An 18053-nucleotide genomic window follows, 5' to 3' on the forward strand; every position below is an offset into this window, starting at 1 on the left:
TATATCCAGACACATCTGATATGGGAGCTATAATGACTCGGAAAATGAAAGAGTCGGAGGATCCGTTGCTTTATATCCAGAATTTTCAAGATGCGTGGGTGCTTGAAACGCATGAGTCTTGGACGAAATCTATCCCTGTATTCTATCATATACTGTGCCAAGGGTTACCAGAACCGGTGCAAAAACAACTAAAAAAATTGGTAGGAATAGAAGCTAAACCGTGGGCCGAAATCCAGTTGACAAATGCCCATTATTGTAGGCTGTTGCAAGAAAAGAATCGAAAGTAAGAGGCAACGCGTAAGGGAGAAGAGGCGAAGCTAGCGCAAAGGAAGCTCTCGAAGTATGCGCTTGAGGGAGCCATGCTAACAAGCCCAGCCAATTTGAGTGCGCATTGTGCCACTAACCCGCCGCAAAACAATCAGGGTAACGCGGGATATCCGAGAGGAAGGGGGTTTGGAGCAAGAGGATGGCAGGGCAATCAGAGAGGCTTTAGAGGTAATCAAGGAGGTTTTCAAAATGTTCAAGGTGGTATCCAGAGCGCACCAATGGGGAGTCCAGCTATGCCAGATGGACAGATGGCCCGACCACCGCCAGTTTGTTGGCTGTGTGGAGTGACAGGACATGTGGCACGCATATGTAGAAGCCAAGGCATGTGGCAGAACCATCAAGGGATGGGGGCAGGCACGGTGAATCAACCTGCTACCCTACAACAGGGCAATGCCCAAAACTATACCGTGCAGCAGCAGGCAGCTGGCTTGCAGCAAGGTGCACAGCAAGTGGTCCACCACTGAACACGGGGAATGTACCACAGGGACAACCCCAGCAGACACTGTCGCAAGTGGCTCAGAGCACTAACACTAGCGGGGGAAACCCACAGGTATACAGTGGACCGAACCTATACATGAAATAGGACGGCTCACAGGGATCTCTGATGTGTTCTATCCTATCAGTGACACCAGACCCTAACAGGGAACCTAGGGTAAATGTCACCATAGGGGGGAAAGAATATTCCTTCTTAGTTGACACGGGTGCAACGCGCTCGTGCATACGAGAAGGCAAGTTCTCCTTATCCGGCGAGGCAATAAACACCCAGAGTTTTACTGGAGCTCATAGCAGAGTTCCCTTTACTGATGCATTCCCAGTCTCAGTGGGAGAGTGCGACATGAATGTACCTTTATGGTATTCGCGTCAGTCCCCGGTGAATATCATGGGTCCGGATTTGATGACGAAGTTGAATATGACCATCTCATTCACTGAGGATGGCATAGTGTGCTCCACCCCAGGAATAAATTATTCAAACGTATGCGAAATGATCAGAGCATACTCTGGACGTGCAGCCATGAGAGCTGTACCGTTGGAACCAGAAGTTTTCGCATATGGAGTACGAGGGCTCATGGCAGGATTGCCAGGCCTCGCAGACAAGTCTATGAGAACCCCTGATGAGTTTCTATTCAGGCCAAGAATACCCATGCACGAAGAGGAGGGACAGGTGTTTCCCTTAATGATACAATCTGCCGCGTTGCAAGGAAAGGTAGTGTTGGTTGGAGGATGTGACGACGAGGGTAGACCTTGGTGTGCGATTGTCACCATCGAAGAAGGGTATCGAGTGACTGACGTCACCGATGACGATCTGTTCGAAGAACACCCTAACCGAGAAGAGACACGGGTGCAAGTGAGTCTCATATTTTGGGTCAAAATGATCAGGCGAGAGGTACCACAAAGGATGACGTTAGCGTTAGTACGCCCAGAGTACTTTGATAACGACATGGCCCTAGTGCCTGCCAAAGTATGGACTACAGGGCCCTATGACGTAGGTCTCCTGACGGGAGCCGGCGAAGTAAAAATTAAATTGAAACCAGGAGCAATTCTGCCACGGGCACAACAATATCCCATGTCCAGAGAAGCGGATGAAGGGATTGCAAAGACAATCTCCGCCATGATGGAGCAGGGCATTCTAGTGACATTGGAATCACCCTGCAACACAGTGCTTTATACTGTCAAGAAATCAAAGGGAGGGTCCTGGCGTTTAATCCAGGATTTACAAGCCCTAAACGACACAGTCGAAGTCGAGTTCCCTTTAGTCCTGAATCCATCCACAATTTTGTGCAACATACCCACTGAGGCAAAATGGTTCACGGTGATCGATTTGAAAAATGCATTCTTCTCGATTCCATTGCACTGTGACTCACAAGACCTGACGTCATTTACTTTCAGACAAATGTGCCTGAAAAGTACCAGGCTGCCACAGGAGTATTGCGAGTCTCCCTCTATTTTCAACAGAGTCCTGCAAATGGACCTAAGCAATATTGCGGTGGACAGTGTTGTTTTGCAGTACGTAGATGACATTCTAATATGCAGCATCACTGAAGAGCAATGCCGACATGACTCAGTCCAGCTATTAAGTATACCGGCTGAGAAGGGATACAAAGTGGACAAGGACAAGTTGCAGTACTGCCAACGGGGGTGTTGTACATAGGGCAACTGATCTCACATGAGGGGAAAAAGGTAACCCCAGAAAGGGCCGAGGCTATCATGAACACAGCCAAGCCGCGCACAATAAAACAAATGCAAAGCTTCTTAGGCCTGTGCAACTATGTCAGAGCATGGGTCTTCGACTACAGCTCATATACCAAGCCCTTGTTGCAGGCCCTTAAAAAGGCCCAGGCGACGAGGGAAGAAATTGAATGGAATGAAGATATGGAGAAGGGGTTTACCGAACTCAATGGGGCAATTTGTAAGGCCCCAGTTCTCGGGATTCCTAATTATGCTGAGGAATTCTATTTGTTATCTCATACTGGTGGCAACTTTATGACGGCAGTGCTCGCGCAGCGAACCTCATTGGGATATAAACCCCTAGCATATTACAGCGGGAGTTTGGACCCGGTAATGAAGGGCCACTTCCCATGCAAACAAATCCTAGCTGCTGCCGCGTTCGCCATTGAGAAGGTGTCATCCATTGTGATGGGGTGCTCCATGACATTATATGTTGAGCACTCGCTATTTGCCATACTGGAAAAGCCAAAGGGTACGCTGACTTCTCGGAGAGCATCAGCCTACGAGGTGATTATCTCTAATCCATCGATCAAAATAGTGCGATGCAAAACTATGAACCCTGACATGTTTATAGCTGAGCCAGTCACAGAGGGAGAACCTGTGCATGACAGTGCGAACTATGAGGAATTTTATGATGAAATCCCCAGGGTAAAGGAAAATGCCCTGGCAGGTAGGGAGTTCGTCTTTATTGACGGGTCTTCTAGAATCGACCAAGAAGATGGACAAAGGTATACAGGCGTGGCTGTGATCAAACAAATAGCGAGTGGAGAGGTCAGAGTACTTGTCAGTGCACGAATACCATCTCACTATTCGGCAAAGGCTGCAGAGCTAATGGCGCTGATACTCGCCATTGAGAATCATGCTAACCAGGAAGGAACAGTATACAGCGACTCCGCCTATGTGACGTCAGCAGTGCACGCAGGATTAGTGCGATGGAAAAGGAGGGGCTACCTCCGAGCAGACAGCACGCCAGTAGAACACGCAGCCTTATTGGACAGGCTGATAAAAGCACTACAGCTCCCAGTGGGCATAGTGGTCGTGAAATGCGCCGCTCAAACCAAAGGGACAGATTTTGTGTCATGTGGAAATCATGAAGCGGACACGTAAGCCAAGCGATTGGCATCCAAAACTGAAACAATCATGGACGTGGATGTGGCACGTACCGATGAGCGTATGATGGTAGTGCAAGCCACACCAGAAGCCTACAGCAATATGGGGCAGTCTCAATTAATGGAGCTCCAGGGGAAGGCACCTCAGGAGGAGAAAAATCTATGGAAGCGTGAAGGGTGTTCCTTAAACCCCTCAGACGGATTGTGGAGGCAAGACAGCACTGGTAAACCAGTAATGCCTGTTGCCCTCCTAAAAATAGCTCTAGAACAGCTCCATTACCCAATGCATATGACTAAGGAAAATCTTGCCGCAACGCTTGCCAAAGACTGCTTTACACCGAATTTAGCAGAGCATGTTGCATTCTTTATGGTAAACTGTATTATCTGTCAGCAATTCACTTCTGGGCACACATTGAAAGTAGTGAAAGGAGTCATCCCCAGACCAAATGGACCTTTCCAGCACCTACATATTGATTATATCGATTTGATCCAGGTGTGTAATGGGTACAGGTATTTACTTGTGGTGGTGTGTCCCTTCTCCAGGTGGATAGAAGCAGGTCCCCGTACACACCCCGATGCCGCCTGTGCTGCCAAATTCTTGGTGAGGGAGGTCTTCCCTAGATGGAGGGTGTGTGAGGTTATGAGATCAGACAATGGCAGTGTTCGAACAGATTAGCTTGTTACTGGGTATAAAGCATAAGTTTTCGTTGGCGTATCACCCAGAGGGAAATGGGATATGTGAACAAATCAATGGCTTGCTTAAGGAAAGGATAGCCAAGTTGAAACACACATCAAGAAAGGGATGGATGCACTGCCTACCACTGGCATTGTATGTGCTTCGGAACCAACCAGGCTCCGACCATCATCTTACGCCGCACGAAATAGTCACTGGGAGAAGGATGAGGACCCCTCTTACCCCCCGAGACAGAGCTAGATCTGATGCCCAGTCAACTAGGGAGGTTTTGGGAGATGAGATGAAAGCGTACCTAGACTGTCTCATAGCCAGCACCTCTATCATTTCAGGCCAGCTGCAGCGATGGCGGAAAGGGGACAGCACAGCACAAACCACAACAGACAATGCTGATGCAGGCACAGCTCTTAGCCTTGGCGCACCCCTTGTCTTCCCTGGAGACAGAGTTCTTGTGAAGAACTTTACGAGAAAGAAATGGGACGAACTGAGATTTCACGGCCCCTTCATCGTAGAGGACTGCACCCCGTCCGCTGTCAAGCTTGTGGGCCGAAGAGCCTGGATTTTCATGAACGACATCAAGCTATTCATAGGAGAGAGCACTCCTGCTGCACCCAGTGACGAAGAACCTACAGATAAGGAGAGAGAACCTCAGCACGTGCAGACAAGATCTATGGCGAGGAAGAAGGATGCATGAGCAGACAAGTAACGAGAACGTTAGGAAAGTGAGACTCGTAAAACAAGACATTTCCTCGAGCCAAGTGAAACGTGTGAAAAGAACAATTACACGAACAAGTCAGTACAGCCAACAAAAGAACTATTGTGAAAATTGTGCCTGCGACTGAACTTTTTCGTATACACTAAAAGAGACAATAGTAAGCAAGCAAACACTCTGTGCTGCCAAAGGTGCAGGGTAAAGGAAGAAAATCACGTACTCATATCAGCAAAAGTGTTAATCTCATGAAAATTGAAAGCCACACAAAGCATTTAAAACCTAAGACTCTGATAAGAAGTAAGATCAAGACTTTGTTCATGGACATATGGTTCATCCCAGCAGAAGCCTCACGTGGGATGTGCTAACCTACTTCCAACTGGTGGCACTGTCCTACCCTTCACTTATAGGCAGAGAAGCTAGCGTTACTGAATTCATTCAAGACCCTGCAAACAAGAAGGTAATCTGGCAACTATTGTCTGTCAACGCAGAGGTCTTCGCCGAGTTGCCCGAGCACAGTGACTCAAAGACCAATGCTCCTGCCTCAAGTAATCATTGACGAGATCACATATATTTTGTTCTTCCGCATCATCGAAGAATGTCCAGGACTTATCGGGAGAACTACAGATACATTGACATTCATTAGAGATCCAAAAAACTATTACTTCCTCAACCAAGTGTGGTACAAGCTGAACCACGTGGTTGCAACTCACGCAGCAGGAAAGTGCAAAACCTGTTTGCATCAAGAGAAGGGACTGTGATTAGGACCCAGCAAACGAGGCAAATGTCCATATCACCTGAAGATACACAGACTATCCGGAAATGGTGGGGAGACCTGCAGATGTTGACGTCATCACCTTTCTTCGGAATCCGGCTAACGCCCCACAGATGGGCGCACTCCTGGTGGAGCTGTCCAATTTCCAGCGAGAATTCCTAAGGAGATTTCAGTGAGACTAGCCGACGAGGGACAGATCGAAGAGAAAAAACAACAACTGAAAGCACACTGCGAGAGAAGGCCTGTGACTTTAGAGCCAAAGAACCAGACAAATGTCATTAATACCGGAAGACAGTCGGTATGCATTTCGCGTTTTCTTTCATCTCATTGAAAACTTTCCAGAACTAGTGGGCAGACCCCGCAACATTGATGTGCCCACTTTTCTTAATGATCCAGCAAAGAATGCCCAACTGAACAGGCTCCTAAGAGCTATTGCATCACAATTAAGAAGCAATTATGGACATCCGCTGCTGAGGCGAGCCTTAGAAAAGAGAGATTCAATCAAAACCCTTTAGAATCCCCAGCCGGGGGCAGAGCAAGGAAACAAAGACACAGTTCTTCATGCTCCCAATGTAGAACGAATCGAAAGGGGATAACTACATTCTGAACTTCTTCTCCTATTTTTCTTATTTTTCCCTATTTTGTGCATTATCATTCCGCAGTGGAGTAAATGGGGAAGAGAGAGACTGTTCCTCAACTCGACCTCGAACGACCAAGTGAAAGGAACAGCGACATGAACTTCACTGCTGTGTTTACATTTTTCAACCTTTTTCTTATTTTTTCCTACCTCCTCATATCCTCATATGTTCACTTTTATTTTTATTTTAGTTTTTATTTTTGCAATAGTTTATCTATGCATGATGTGTAGCGAAGCCATCATTTCATGGTGTCACTACGAACAGATTCCTGCCTGTCCTCAGGGTCAAGGCGAGTTGGAAGAGTGCCCTGGGACTACGTTTATCATAGAAATGCTAAATTAATTGCGATGTGTTGGAAACGATAGTTTAACCTTTTTCCATATTCTAGTAAATGAACTGTACTCCATACTTAGAGACTATCATCATCATCACTCCTAAGAGGGGGGACATTGAACTGCACTTGTCACTTTAGTGTTTATTGAACTTTGAACGACGAAAACAGAATAAGAAGAGAAATAAACTATTGACTGTGGACGTATTTGAGATGGGGGCCCAAAACAGTAATTTAGTTGTGCCACCAGCAGAAGGGCGCCCACGGTTCCCTGGAAGGAGATGCTGCAAGCTGTCTTTCAAGGCCGTCATATGTATATGCATTGTGATTATTGTAGTATTTTTATCGTTAACTATTAGAACTGAATTTTGTATTGGTGCACGAAGAGTCCCAATGTCTTTGCATCCACCAGGTAATGAACATCTGGGGCCCACAAAAGCACCCAGACCTTATATTGTTATCCCTTTTCCAAGAAAAACTGGTGATAAAGCAAACAATTTGCAGTTGAATGCAATTAGCAGTAACACTTACTTGAAGTAATGAATGGTGAGAAAGGCTGGAGACAGGGTCAGCACGGAATGCATGATAACATAGCCCTGTCCACGGCACGCACCCATACACTGAGTGCACATGAACAAGGGCGAGTGTCAAGGGCTACGAACCTGCAGGCTAAACCAACTGAAAAAGAAAAATCACCCGTGGAACAAGCAGCTCCAGAAGGCAGGGAGCAACGCGAGAAACCAAACCGAAGTGAAATAGCAAAATCACTCGATAGAACAAAGGAAGCAATGAAAGAACTCACTAAGAAAACACATGCGATAGCTGAGTATGTGTTACCAATCATACATAGGGCAAAGGAGTTACATGAAGAGCTGAGCAAGACAACTACCACAACTATGATAGCGAGCACACCAGTTCCAATGCTAGAAGCAACTACCGAGCCTACAACGCTGCCGCGTGTTGGAAGAATGGTAAGCCAGATGTGGTGGGAGGAAATCTACAAAAGAATGCACGAGGGAAGGAAAAGAAACACAAAACCTCCCCCTGTTACTGCAGGGCAGGAAATGAAACCTGCCCCTCCAAGGATAATACCCGAGAACCTACCTGAACGAAAGAGCAGTACAGACGCATTCAGAGACATAGTGATGGTCAACTACAGAAAAACGTTAAGAATAAATAGAAGCCCATATGAAACGGACAATGAACTAAACGACTACTTGGACAGCACAGCCCATCTTGGAAACAACATATGGTACCAGCACATGAAGGAAGTTGGACGAAGAAAATCAGAAGGAGAATGTTTCATCTATGCACTCCTGCCATACAGCATGGGGAAGTCCAAGATCTTCGCTGCTGTAGAAGTAGGTGTCCCCACAGCACACTGTATGTCACACGTAGCTATGTGCAACACCAGAGGACAATTCATGGGAAGATATGCTTCATTGATATGGGCCAACGAAAAGGACTACACTGATGAAGATGGGTTTGTCCAGGACATCAAAACAAGAAATAGGGTGCACACCAAGACTCATGTGATTAGATATGAAAATCCTGACATCAAAGGGTCGGGAATAAGGTGGGAAATAAACTCAAGACTGAATGTCCAAGGGAAAATGGCAGAAGAAGCTCAAATTTGGAAAAACCGAGGCCAAATGCAGATCTTGGGATCAGTAGTGTCCCCTGACGGTTGGGAAGAAGGAGTCGTAATCTGCTGAGCTTGGATGGTCCTTGGAGCCTGCCAAGAAGCAATAGAAAATTCACAAAGACTTTGTAAACCACTTTGGCCAAAATTGGTAAAGCTGTTAACGTGGGTCGAAGACAGAGGAGGCCCCCTGCAAATAGTACCACTGGAAAACCCAAAACTGGTGTTTAGAAGTAATGGCACAAGGAAAATGGGGGAGAATCAAAACTGTGGACGAATATATGAAGCCCCAGGAATGGCACAAGGAACCGCAGTCCTAATGGACCATTACTGGGCAGGTGGATCCAAGGCCTACATAAGACTACCAAAGAACTGGGGAGGCATATGCACACTGGTGAACGTCCACGTTCCCGTACTGGTGATCCCAAAAAGTGAACTGAATTTGGACAGCTTTCCGAAAGCAGATGCACACCTGAGGAAAAGGAGGTCTGTGGAACTAAAGTCAAGAATGAAGAGGGAGAATTATTTCTCTGCCAAATCAGAGGACGCATTCTATGCCATTCCCTATGAACACAGGCTGTTTAGCCTAACCTCATCAGTATTTACAACAATACTCTTGCCGCATATCCAAGTTGCTGCAAACACCAAGTGGTTGCAGATAACGAGATGGGAGTTACTGCAGACTATCAACACCACAATAAAATGGTTCAATGCAATCAAAGAAGAGCTTAGAGCAGTCAGACTGATGACCCTCCAGAACAGATATGTGCTTGACATGATCACCGCAATGGATGGTGGTGTTTGCGCAAAAATTGGAGAATCATGCTGCACTTTTATACCATCACACGACGAAGAAAATTGAACCCTCACAGAGGCCATAAGCATGTTAACAACCCTGAAAAACCAGATGACTGAGGAAACAGATGAAGTAGATGATGAGAGCTGGTTTGGGAACCTATTCTCATGGGTCCCACAATGGATGGCCAATATATTCAAGTTTCTGGGAGCCTTGCTAACAATGGTGCTGCTAGGATTCTGTGTTATCAAGATAATCAACACATAGTGCCATAAAACTGCAAAGAAGGCCATCGGGATGAAAATTATGGTCGATGTCGAACCAGGCTGGAAGCCCAGAGACCTGACAGATGAGGAGATAAAGGACTTTGTGAAGTCCAGTGAATTTGCACCAGAGGGAACAAAATTCACTTATCCCAAGAAACGAAGAAGGTATGAAGGCAAATGGATTTACTGCAGTCCAAATGGACAATGCCAATTGATGACCTGGAACAAAGATGAGCATGTGAGAACAGCAGGAAGGTTGAAAGGAGTGATAAAGATATGGACACCCAAATTGCATACATTCACGCCATCTTGTGTAAACCCAGGAGACGATGAGCAAGAAGCTGATGAATCAAAGAAACTGAATATAAAGGAGGAAACAGGAGTGGTCGATGAACCGACCATAGGGGGGAGTGTAGAGGTGTCCCCAGACGTGGTCTGCACCCCTGCCCCTCGCTTCGAGGTGCCAGTAAAGTACTCGCCAAGGTATGTGACGTACGAGGAGCAGCTGAACCAACAAAGGGCTGCAATGGGCCTCTGCCCTGTGTACATTAGAAGATCAATACCTGTTGAAATGCCCATAACCAGGCAACCCTGGGCAGCACAGTACCCAATCAGACAACCATATCAGCCGTTGATACGGAACGAGGATGAATGCCTACACACAGTCCATGAAGAGACTCCAAAAGCCATAATGGAAGGCCAGTGGAGATGAAACAAGGACCAGAGCAGCTCCAAGAATGAACTGAAGGAGTACTTAAAGCATGCATGCCAGTACTGACAACTGCGAGGATAATTGTAAAGGACAAAGGGGAGAGACACTGTGAAAAATGTATGAGAATGGTGCCATGAGACAAGATGGAAGCAACCGCCTTATTGAACGTGTGTAAATAAGCTTGAAACGCAAGATGCTAAGTAATCGATTCTGCTTGCAATGCTTAGTAGAAGTTAGAGCGGCAAGCGCTGACTGTATACATCTACCCCAATACAGCAATGTACATGTGCGACTCCATTTTGTATAAACAGAAGTGCTCCCAGGTGGCCAAGGCCTGACTGGCCAAATTTCATATCCAGGCCCAAGCTGAGGAAAGGAGCGGGATCGAAACTTAACAAAGGATGGCTCATGCCGGGGAAATCGAGGTCAACCAGAGAAGGGGAGGTGAGCGTGAGCTCACGAAGCTCCAACTTCAGAGCATCCCAGCCCGCCCGTGAAGGTCAAGATAAGAGAGGCCCATGGAGGTGGCTAAGCGCATACAGAATTAAATGCACAAAATGTTGGAAACTCAAGCAGATTCACGATGGACCAACACATGACCAGACAGGCGTGAAGATGTACCACCGCATGATGTCATCCAGAACCAGAAGGTGCCATAACTTTTCCTGATAAGAGACTACAGATCCGAGGCCATACCCAGCCAACTAATTGACACATAGCCCTAAACCACTGATTGATGGAAGGGAGGCAGGGTGAATCTTGGTACACTAGGCACCTGGGTGTCTATTCTGCATGCTGCTAATTAAAATGGAGATTTATGTTTAGGGGTGTAACTTGCCCAATCACAACGGACCATGTAATCTAGGGTCCTATAGACATTGTAACCAATGAGACGTCGTACTTGAAGTGACGTCAATCACGTGTGGTGTAGAGGGAAGGGCATAGACGCCCACCCAATAAGAGTTATCCAATCCACTTGTGTTATTTCTATATACAGTTATAAGACCTATACTTAAGTTACCTTTCCCAACCAATTGTATTGCATGATGATTTTTTGTAGAATTAGATGTCAATGATGACGGATTTTGCCCATAAAAGAGGCTGTTGGACCAATGTTCGAGGAAGTCAGGGTGAGGCAGGTGTTCGTGATGCTGCTGATTTCCATAAGCTGATGTATGTTTCATTAAACGGACTTCCCTTTGCCAATTTACTGAGTCCTGATTATTGATCCTTGCTGGAGTATGTGAATCCTGCACTCTGTCCTCGCATGGTGCAGCTATCTTGTATTACTAGTTTTCGAGGGTGAGTGCTGACCAATGGGCCCGTCAGTAACAACAAGGTAACTTTACTATAGGTACTATATCTGTATATGGTAACGGAGTGAGGGGATTGTGTAAACACTGTCAGGTGTGCATGTAAGCCCTTCCTTCAAAAATGACTACTGTAGATGTCACTAGAAGTACGACGTCCCATTGGTTCTACTAACTTTAGGACCCTAGATTATTTGGTCCATTGTGATTGGGTTGGCACCAACCCCATGCATACTTTTCCACTTTGCTTAGCAGCACGCAGAATGGTCGGCCAGGTGCGGGGTCCCCCTTAGTTACCCGGCCTTACTCCAATTATGGTTACAATCAATCATTACTTTAGTAGCCATGTGTCAATTAGTTCTCTGTGGTTTGCCTCGAAACTGCATCTTCTGTCTGGAAAAGTTCTGATATCTCTGCTTGGTCAGGTGGCAAGCGTAGGTGTGAACCCTCGCTTCTCCTTGCTCGGGTGGTCACGTGATTCCTACATTGTGAATTTGTCTCTTTTCTCCCAATTTGTGTATTTGATTGTCATTTAGCCCACCACCTGCCTATGTTTTCTTATCTCGACCTTTCAGAGGCAGGATATTCTGTTCTCAGTTTCAATTAGATGTAGCTACTGTTCACCTCTTTTATTAGTATGACCTTGGCTTTCCTGGCACGAATTTCCTCTGCCGAGTTTCGATTCAGCCGTCTCTTCTCATTTTGCTAAATATGAATCTTTCTCATTTGGCCTTTAGTAACCTGGGTTGATTCTGCTTTTTGCTCAAAGTAGAAATATACTTATAATGCTGTGGTTCGTTTGAAGTAGATTATGTATAATGGCGCTTACTGCACCATTCCTATACTAAGCATAGCAAGCTGCACTGTTTTCTTAGCTTTCTTGTTGTTCCAAGCATATTTACAGGTGTTAACTAGTCGAATATCTTCATCTTGATTACAGCTTGAACTTCTTTGCATTTAGACATCGTCCTTTCACTTTAGGTTCACGATATCCTTATTCATGGCGTTTTGGCTCTGTGTGTCATTCTCTGGTTGTCATTTCTTCTATCTGCAAGTCAGTCCGGGCCCTTGTGACGTCACCATTCGTCTTCCATTAAGACCTTTTTGGTTTCTTCCGGAACTGTACTTAGGCAATCTTCGTTTCGTTTAATTTGTTGGTAGGGTTTTCTTAATGGATACCTTACTGTCCATGGTTTTCTTGGTATTGGTACTTCAGTAGGTGCTGTTCCTCTCATAGGCACTGGGCAGAGCCCTACTGTGGCTCTCTGCTGGTTTATTTGCTGGTCATACGTTACATATCTCGGTGTGAATGTTCCTGGAACTTCAAAAGGGACGATTTGAGTGCAGGTTTTATTTGGGACCTTCTCTACACTCCCCCCTCTGGGGGATTCATTGACCACTTTCACTTCTGTCATTGCATTCGTCTTACTTGGTTCTTCTGCATTCATATTCACTTCATCACCTGGGTTTATTCCTTCTTCATCTTCTGGATCTATACATGATGGTCTGAAGAAGTGTCTCTTTGGAGTCCATATTTGTATTACTCCTTTCACGCTTCCTGCTGTCTTTACATGTTCATCTGTATTCCATGTCATCAGTTGACACTGTCCATTTGGGCTGCAGTAAACCCATCTTTCCTGGGGTAGAGAAACTTTGTTCCTTCTGGTGCGTGAATGCTGACCTTCACAAAGTCTCTTATTTCTTTATCAGTCAGGTCTTTGGGCCTCCATCCTGGCTTGACATCAATCATGATCTTCATCCCTATGGATTTCTTCCCAGTCTTCTGGCATTGAGAGATTATTATCTTGATAACACAAACACCTAGTAATATCATCACTAACAGGGCTCCCAGGAACTTGAATGCATCTGCCATCCATTGTGGGACCCATGAGAATAGTGATCCAAACCAACTGTCATCATCAACTTCGTCAGTTTCATCAATCATCTGGATCTGCAGTTTTGTCAGCATACCTATTGCTTCTGTTAGGGTTCCATTTTCCTCATTGTGAGAAGGTATAAAAAAGTGCAACATGATTCTCCGATTTTTTCACAAAGTCCTCCATCCATAGCTGTGATCATGTCAAGCACATATCTGTTCTGGAGAGTCATCAGTCGGATGGCTTTTAACTCTTCCTTGATTGCATTGAATCCTTTTATTGTTGTGTTGATGGTCTGCAGTAACTCCCATCTGGTTATCTGCAACCATTTAGTATTTGCTCCAACTTGGAATCTTGGCATGAGGATTGTCGCAAACACTGATGAGGTGAGGCTAAACAGCCTGTGTTCATATGGGATTGCATGAAAGGCTTCTTCACATTTGGCAGAGAAGTAATTTTCCCTTTTCAATCGAGTCATCAGTTCCACAGATCTCCTTTTCCTCAGGTGAGCATCTGCTTTCAGAAAACTGTCTATATTTAGGTCACTTTTCGGGATCACTAGTGCTGGAATGTGGACATTCACTATGGTGCATTTACCTCCCCAGTTTCTCGGCAGTCTGATGTATGCTTTGGATCCACATGCCCAATAGTGATCCATAATTACTGCAGTTCCGTGCACCATTCATGGACCATCAAAAGCTCATCCACAGTTCTGATTCTCTCCCATTTTTCTTGTGCCATTATTCCTGAAGCACAATTTTGAGCTTTCTAGTGGCACTATCTGCAAAGGTCCTCCTCTGTCTTCAACCCATGTAGTAGTTTTGCGAGTTTTGGCCACAATGGCTTGCATAGCCTTTGTGAATTTTCAATTGCTTCCTTGCAGGCTCAAAGGACCCTCCATGCTCTGCAAATCACTACTCCTTTTCCCCCATCCATCTGGTGAAAGCACTGTTCCCCAAATCTGCATTTGGCCTCTGTTCTTCCAACTTTGAGCCTCTTCTGGTGTTTTTCCTTGGACATTTAGCTTCTGATTCACTTCCCATCTGATTCCTGCTCCTTTCACTCCAGGTTTCTCATACCAGATCACGTGATTTCTAGTTTGAGCTCTATTTCTTGTCTTTATATCTAGGATATAATCATCTTCTTCTGGATATGCTGTTTCAGTTGCCCATATTAGGGAAGCATCACTTCCCACAAACTGGCCTCTGGTTTTGCACATGGCTACATGTGAAAGACAGTGTGTTGTCTGGACATCAATTTCTACAGCTACAAAGATCTTGGACTTCCCCATGCTGTATGGTAGGTGTGCACAAACAAAGCATTCCCCTTCTGAATTTTGTCTTCCAACTTCTTTCATGTGCTGGTACCAAATGTTGTTTCCTAAATGTGCTGTACTATCCAAGTAATCGTTTAGTTCATTGTCATCTCCATGCATACTCCTCTTACTTCTTAAGGTTTTCATGTAGTTTGCTATAACTACATCCGTGAATGCATCTGTATGGCTCTTTCTTGCTGGAGGATTCTCAGGTTTTCCGGTCCATGGTGCAGGCCGGCCTCCTCATCTGTGCCATTTGTCTTGCCTCTTCCTGGCTCTGGCTAATGACGGCCAGATGGATTCTGCTATCAGTTGGGCTTTGAGATCTTCTTTGAGTTTCTCTTTGTCTCCATCAGTGTTGTCTCAGGGGTGTTCATTACTGTAATTTCTGGTGGTTTCTTCACCAATTCCTCTTGTCTCTTCAGGAGTTCAGCTTTTTCCGATTGTCTTTTCATCTAATTTGTAGTGGAACTTTCCACAGTAGGCTGTCTCTTCTTCACCCATGCTTCGGATTGTGGTTCTGTAGTCATTGACACTAGGCCTGTTGTGTGTGCATTCCGTGTTTGCATGCGTGTGGTTGTCAGTAACCCTTTTTCATTCGCTCTTTGCTGACCCTGTCTCCGGCTTTTCAATTCATCTGTTACCACAAGTGTGTGTGTGTTATTGCTGATCACATCCATCTCGAGTTCATTCATTCTACCATCAGATCTTCTCGGGACTGGAATGACTATGTAAGGTCTGGGTATTTTCATGGGTTTCATGCGTACATCATCAGGTGGGTGCACTGGAATAGGAACACTTTGTGCACCAATAAAAAATGCCGTACTGATTGTTAATGACAATAAAACAATGATGAATATAATACACAAATACATTATTCCCCTGTATGTCAGGCGGCAGCATTTACTTCCAGAGAAACTTGGCCTTCTTTCCTCCTGTGGGAGGACAAGGTTGCTGCTCTGGATCCCCATCTCAATCATTCGCCAAAATGTTAATTTTTTACGATACTCCTTTAAACAATATTGTCTTTTGGATTCTTTGTTGTGAGTTGCAGGTGTTACACAAGTGTCCCTCCTCTTGTGAATAATGAATTGTCTATTTTCTCAGGATACAGTTCTTTTACTAAAATATAGGAAGTGTCAAAAATGAAGTGATAATTCAGCAAGTCTCTTTACTGTGCATGTTCAAAGTATGTCAGCTCCCAGTTCGTGCCCCTGATCTGCTTCAGTCCCGAAGACATGTTGCCTTTGTTAATGGAAAATAAGAAAGGAAATCTCTGGCAATGCTCGCTTGATCTGTCCCTCGGCGGAAAGCTTTTAGAATCTCCTCAGATAGTTCTGCTGATGGTTAGAGAGTTCCACTTTCAGTACTATTCCATGCAAGAGCATGCCCGTTTGTTCAGTATTGGCTGGGTCTCTGATGAATGTGAGAATGCCAACATCGCCCGGTCTCTCCACTAGCTCTGGAAAATCAGTGATTAAACAAAAGAGAACATTGTGGGCCAATCTACTGTCTTCTGGTGACAGGGGCATTTGTCCCGTTTTGCTGATGTTCAAGACTGTATGCTTTCACTTCAATGTAAACAATGTCTGCACGGTCCGTTTGCGTGGAGTGCAACTAAGATTACAATTTTATTTAGGAGTTGGCTTAGATGTTCTGTATTTTCTGGGTCTCAAAGAAACGTGAGTACATCAGTTGTCCTTCCGATAAGATTTGGACAGTCTTCAATTACTTCAATTATTCGAAAGAACAATGTATTGACAAGCTCATTTACTTCCTTGTCTGCTTGGGACATTTCGCTTCTCCTCGCTGTATTCAGGAAGTAGGAGAAATTGCTCAGCAATTACAGTAAGCAATCTTCTTATTGTCTTTTTGTTTTCTTGATGAAAGTCAGTGACACTGGAGAGCCTTCCCACCAATGAAGGGTATGATCTTAGCACTAGATTAAAATATATTACCTCATCTTTGGGGATGTCACTACTGTGGGACACCATAAGTGATTCCGAATAGGGTCTTGTGTGGAATGAGTCTGGATACTGTATTTTCTTCCAATTTACGTGTCCTCAATAAAAATTTGGCATGTTATTTCCTCGTCACAGTTTTAATGTGTGTCGATTTAAAGTTCAACTTCAACAGACTATGGTGTGGCTTATACGTGCAATTTTCTTCTTCAACCTGCAACTAGGATGCACAGAGTGTCCTTCGTTTATGCCCTCATCCCCCTTTTTTTTTTGCTCAGAGGAAGTGTCCAATTTTAAGCCACAATTTGCAAAAAAGTTATTTGTCTGGATGGTCATGCGTCCTTTTTCTTTGTCATTGATCTCGTCTGCACGTGCTGTGGTTCTTCCCCGTAGTCTCCTCATGCTGGGGTACAGGCAGGGGGCCTTCTCCGATGCGGGGTTTGATATTGCCCAGGAAAATCTAAGCTCTACTGCCTTGTAGTTTCACTGCGGAGGGAGTGCAGTCCTCCACTGTAAAGGGACCATTAAGTCTTGGCTCGTCCCACCTTTTCCTTGTATGGTTCCTTACAAGGACGGTATCTCCAGGGAAATCGGATGATACACAAAGCCCTTGAGCTGTGCCTGTAGTAGTATCTCCTTCTGTGTTCCGTGCTGCCCTGCCCCCCTTTTGTTGTCGCTGCAGCTGGTCTGAAATTACAGTAAGGCAAGATGTCATGCAATTCAGGTAATTTTGCATTTCAGACCCTAAGATTTCTCTTGTTGACTGGGAATCACATCTAGCTGTATCTGCGGATGTCAGGGAAGTGCACATTCTTTTTCTTGTGGCTATCCCGTGTGGCATAACATGATGGTCGGAACCGGGTTGGTTCCTGAGTGCATACAGTGCAAGGGAAGGCAGTGCAACCATCCCTTTCTTAGAGTAAGCTTCAACTTGGCTATCCTTTCCTTTAATAAGCCATTGAGCTTCTCACATAGTCCGTTACCTTGCGGATGATACGCCAACGAGAATTTGTGCTTTATACCGAGCAGCAAACTAATCTGTTCGAAAATCTTGTTTACAAAGTGAGCTCCATTGTCTGATCTCATGACTTCACACAAAAATTTCTGGGTGTGTGCATGGACCTGCCTCTATCCATCTAGAGAGTGGACACACCACAACAATTAAGTATCTATACCCGTTACATACTTGAATCACGTTGACATAATCAACGTGCAAGAGCTGAAAAGGCCCATTTGGCCTGGGGATGACTCCTCTCATTACTTTTAATGTCTGCCCAGCTGTGAATTGTTGGCGGATTACACAGTTCACTATAAAAAATGCAATGTGCTCGGTTAAATTCGGTATGAACCAGTCTTCTGCGAGTGTTG

The 18053-nt window shown here is 45.1% G+C and overlaps 1 protein-coding gene across 1 annotated transcript in view; it reads right to left on the minus strand.

Annotated features, from left to right (window-relative positions):
• Nucleotides 1-8433: 8433 nt before the first annotated feature.
• Nucleotides 8434-18053, minus strand: part of LOC138515207 (uncharacterized) — a 154842-nt gene continuing 145222 nt past the window's right edge. The window contains exon 10 of the mRNA XM_069630167.1: nucleotides 8434-8541. Within this exon, the coding sequence (XP_069486268.1) occupies nucleotides 8434-8541 (108 nt within the window). The remainder of the gene's footprint in view (nucleotides 8542-18053) is intronic.

Source organism: Ambystoma mexicanum, chromosome 6q (assembly GCF_040938575.1).
Source record: "Ambystoma mexicanum isolate Mex_15411 chromosome 6q, UKY_AmexF1_1, whole genome shotgun sequence".
In the NCBI taxonomy this organism is placed as follows: Eukaryota; Metazoa; Chordata; class Amphibia; order Caudata; family Ambystomatidae; genus Ambystoma; species Ambystoma mexicanum.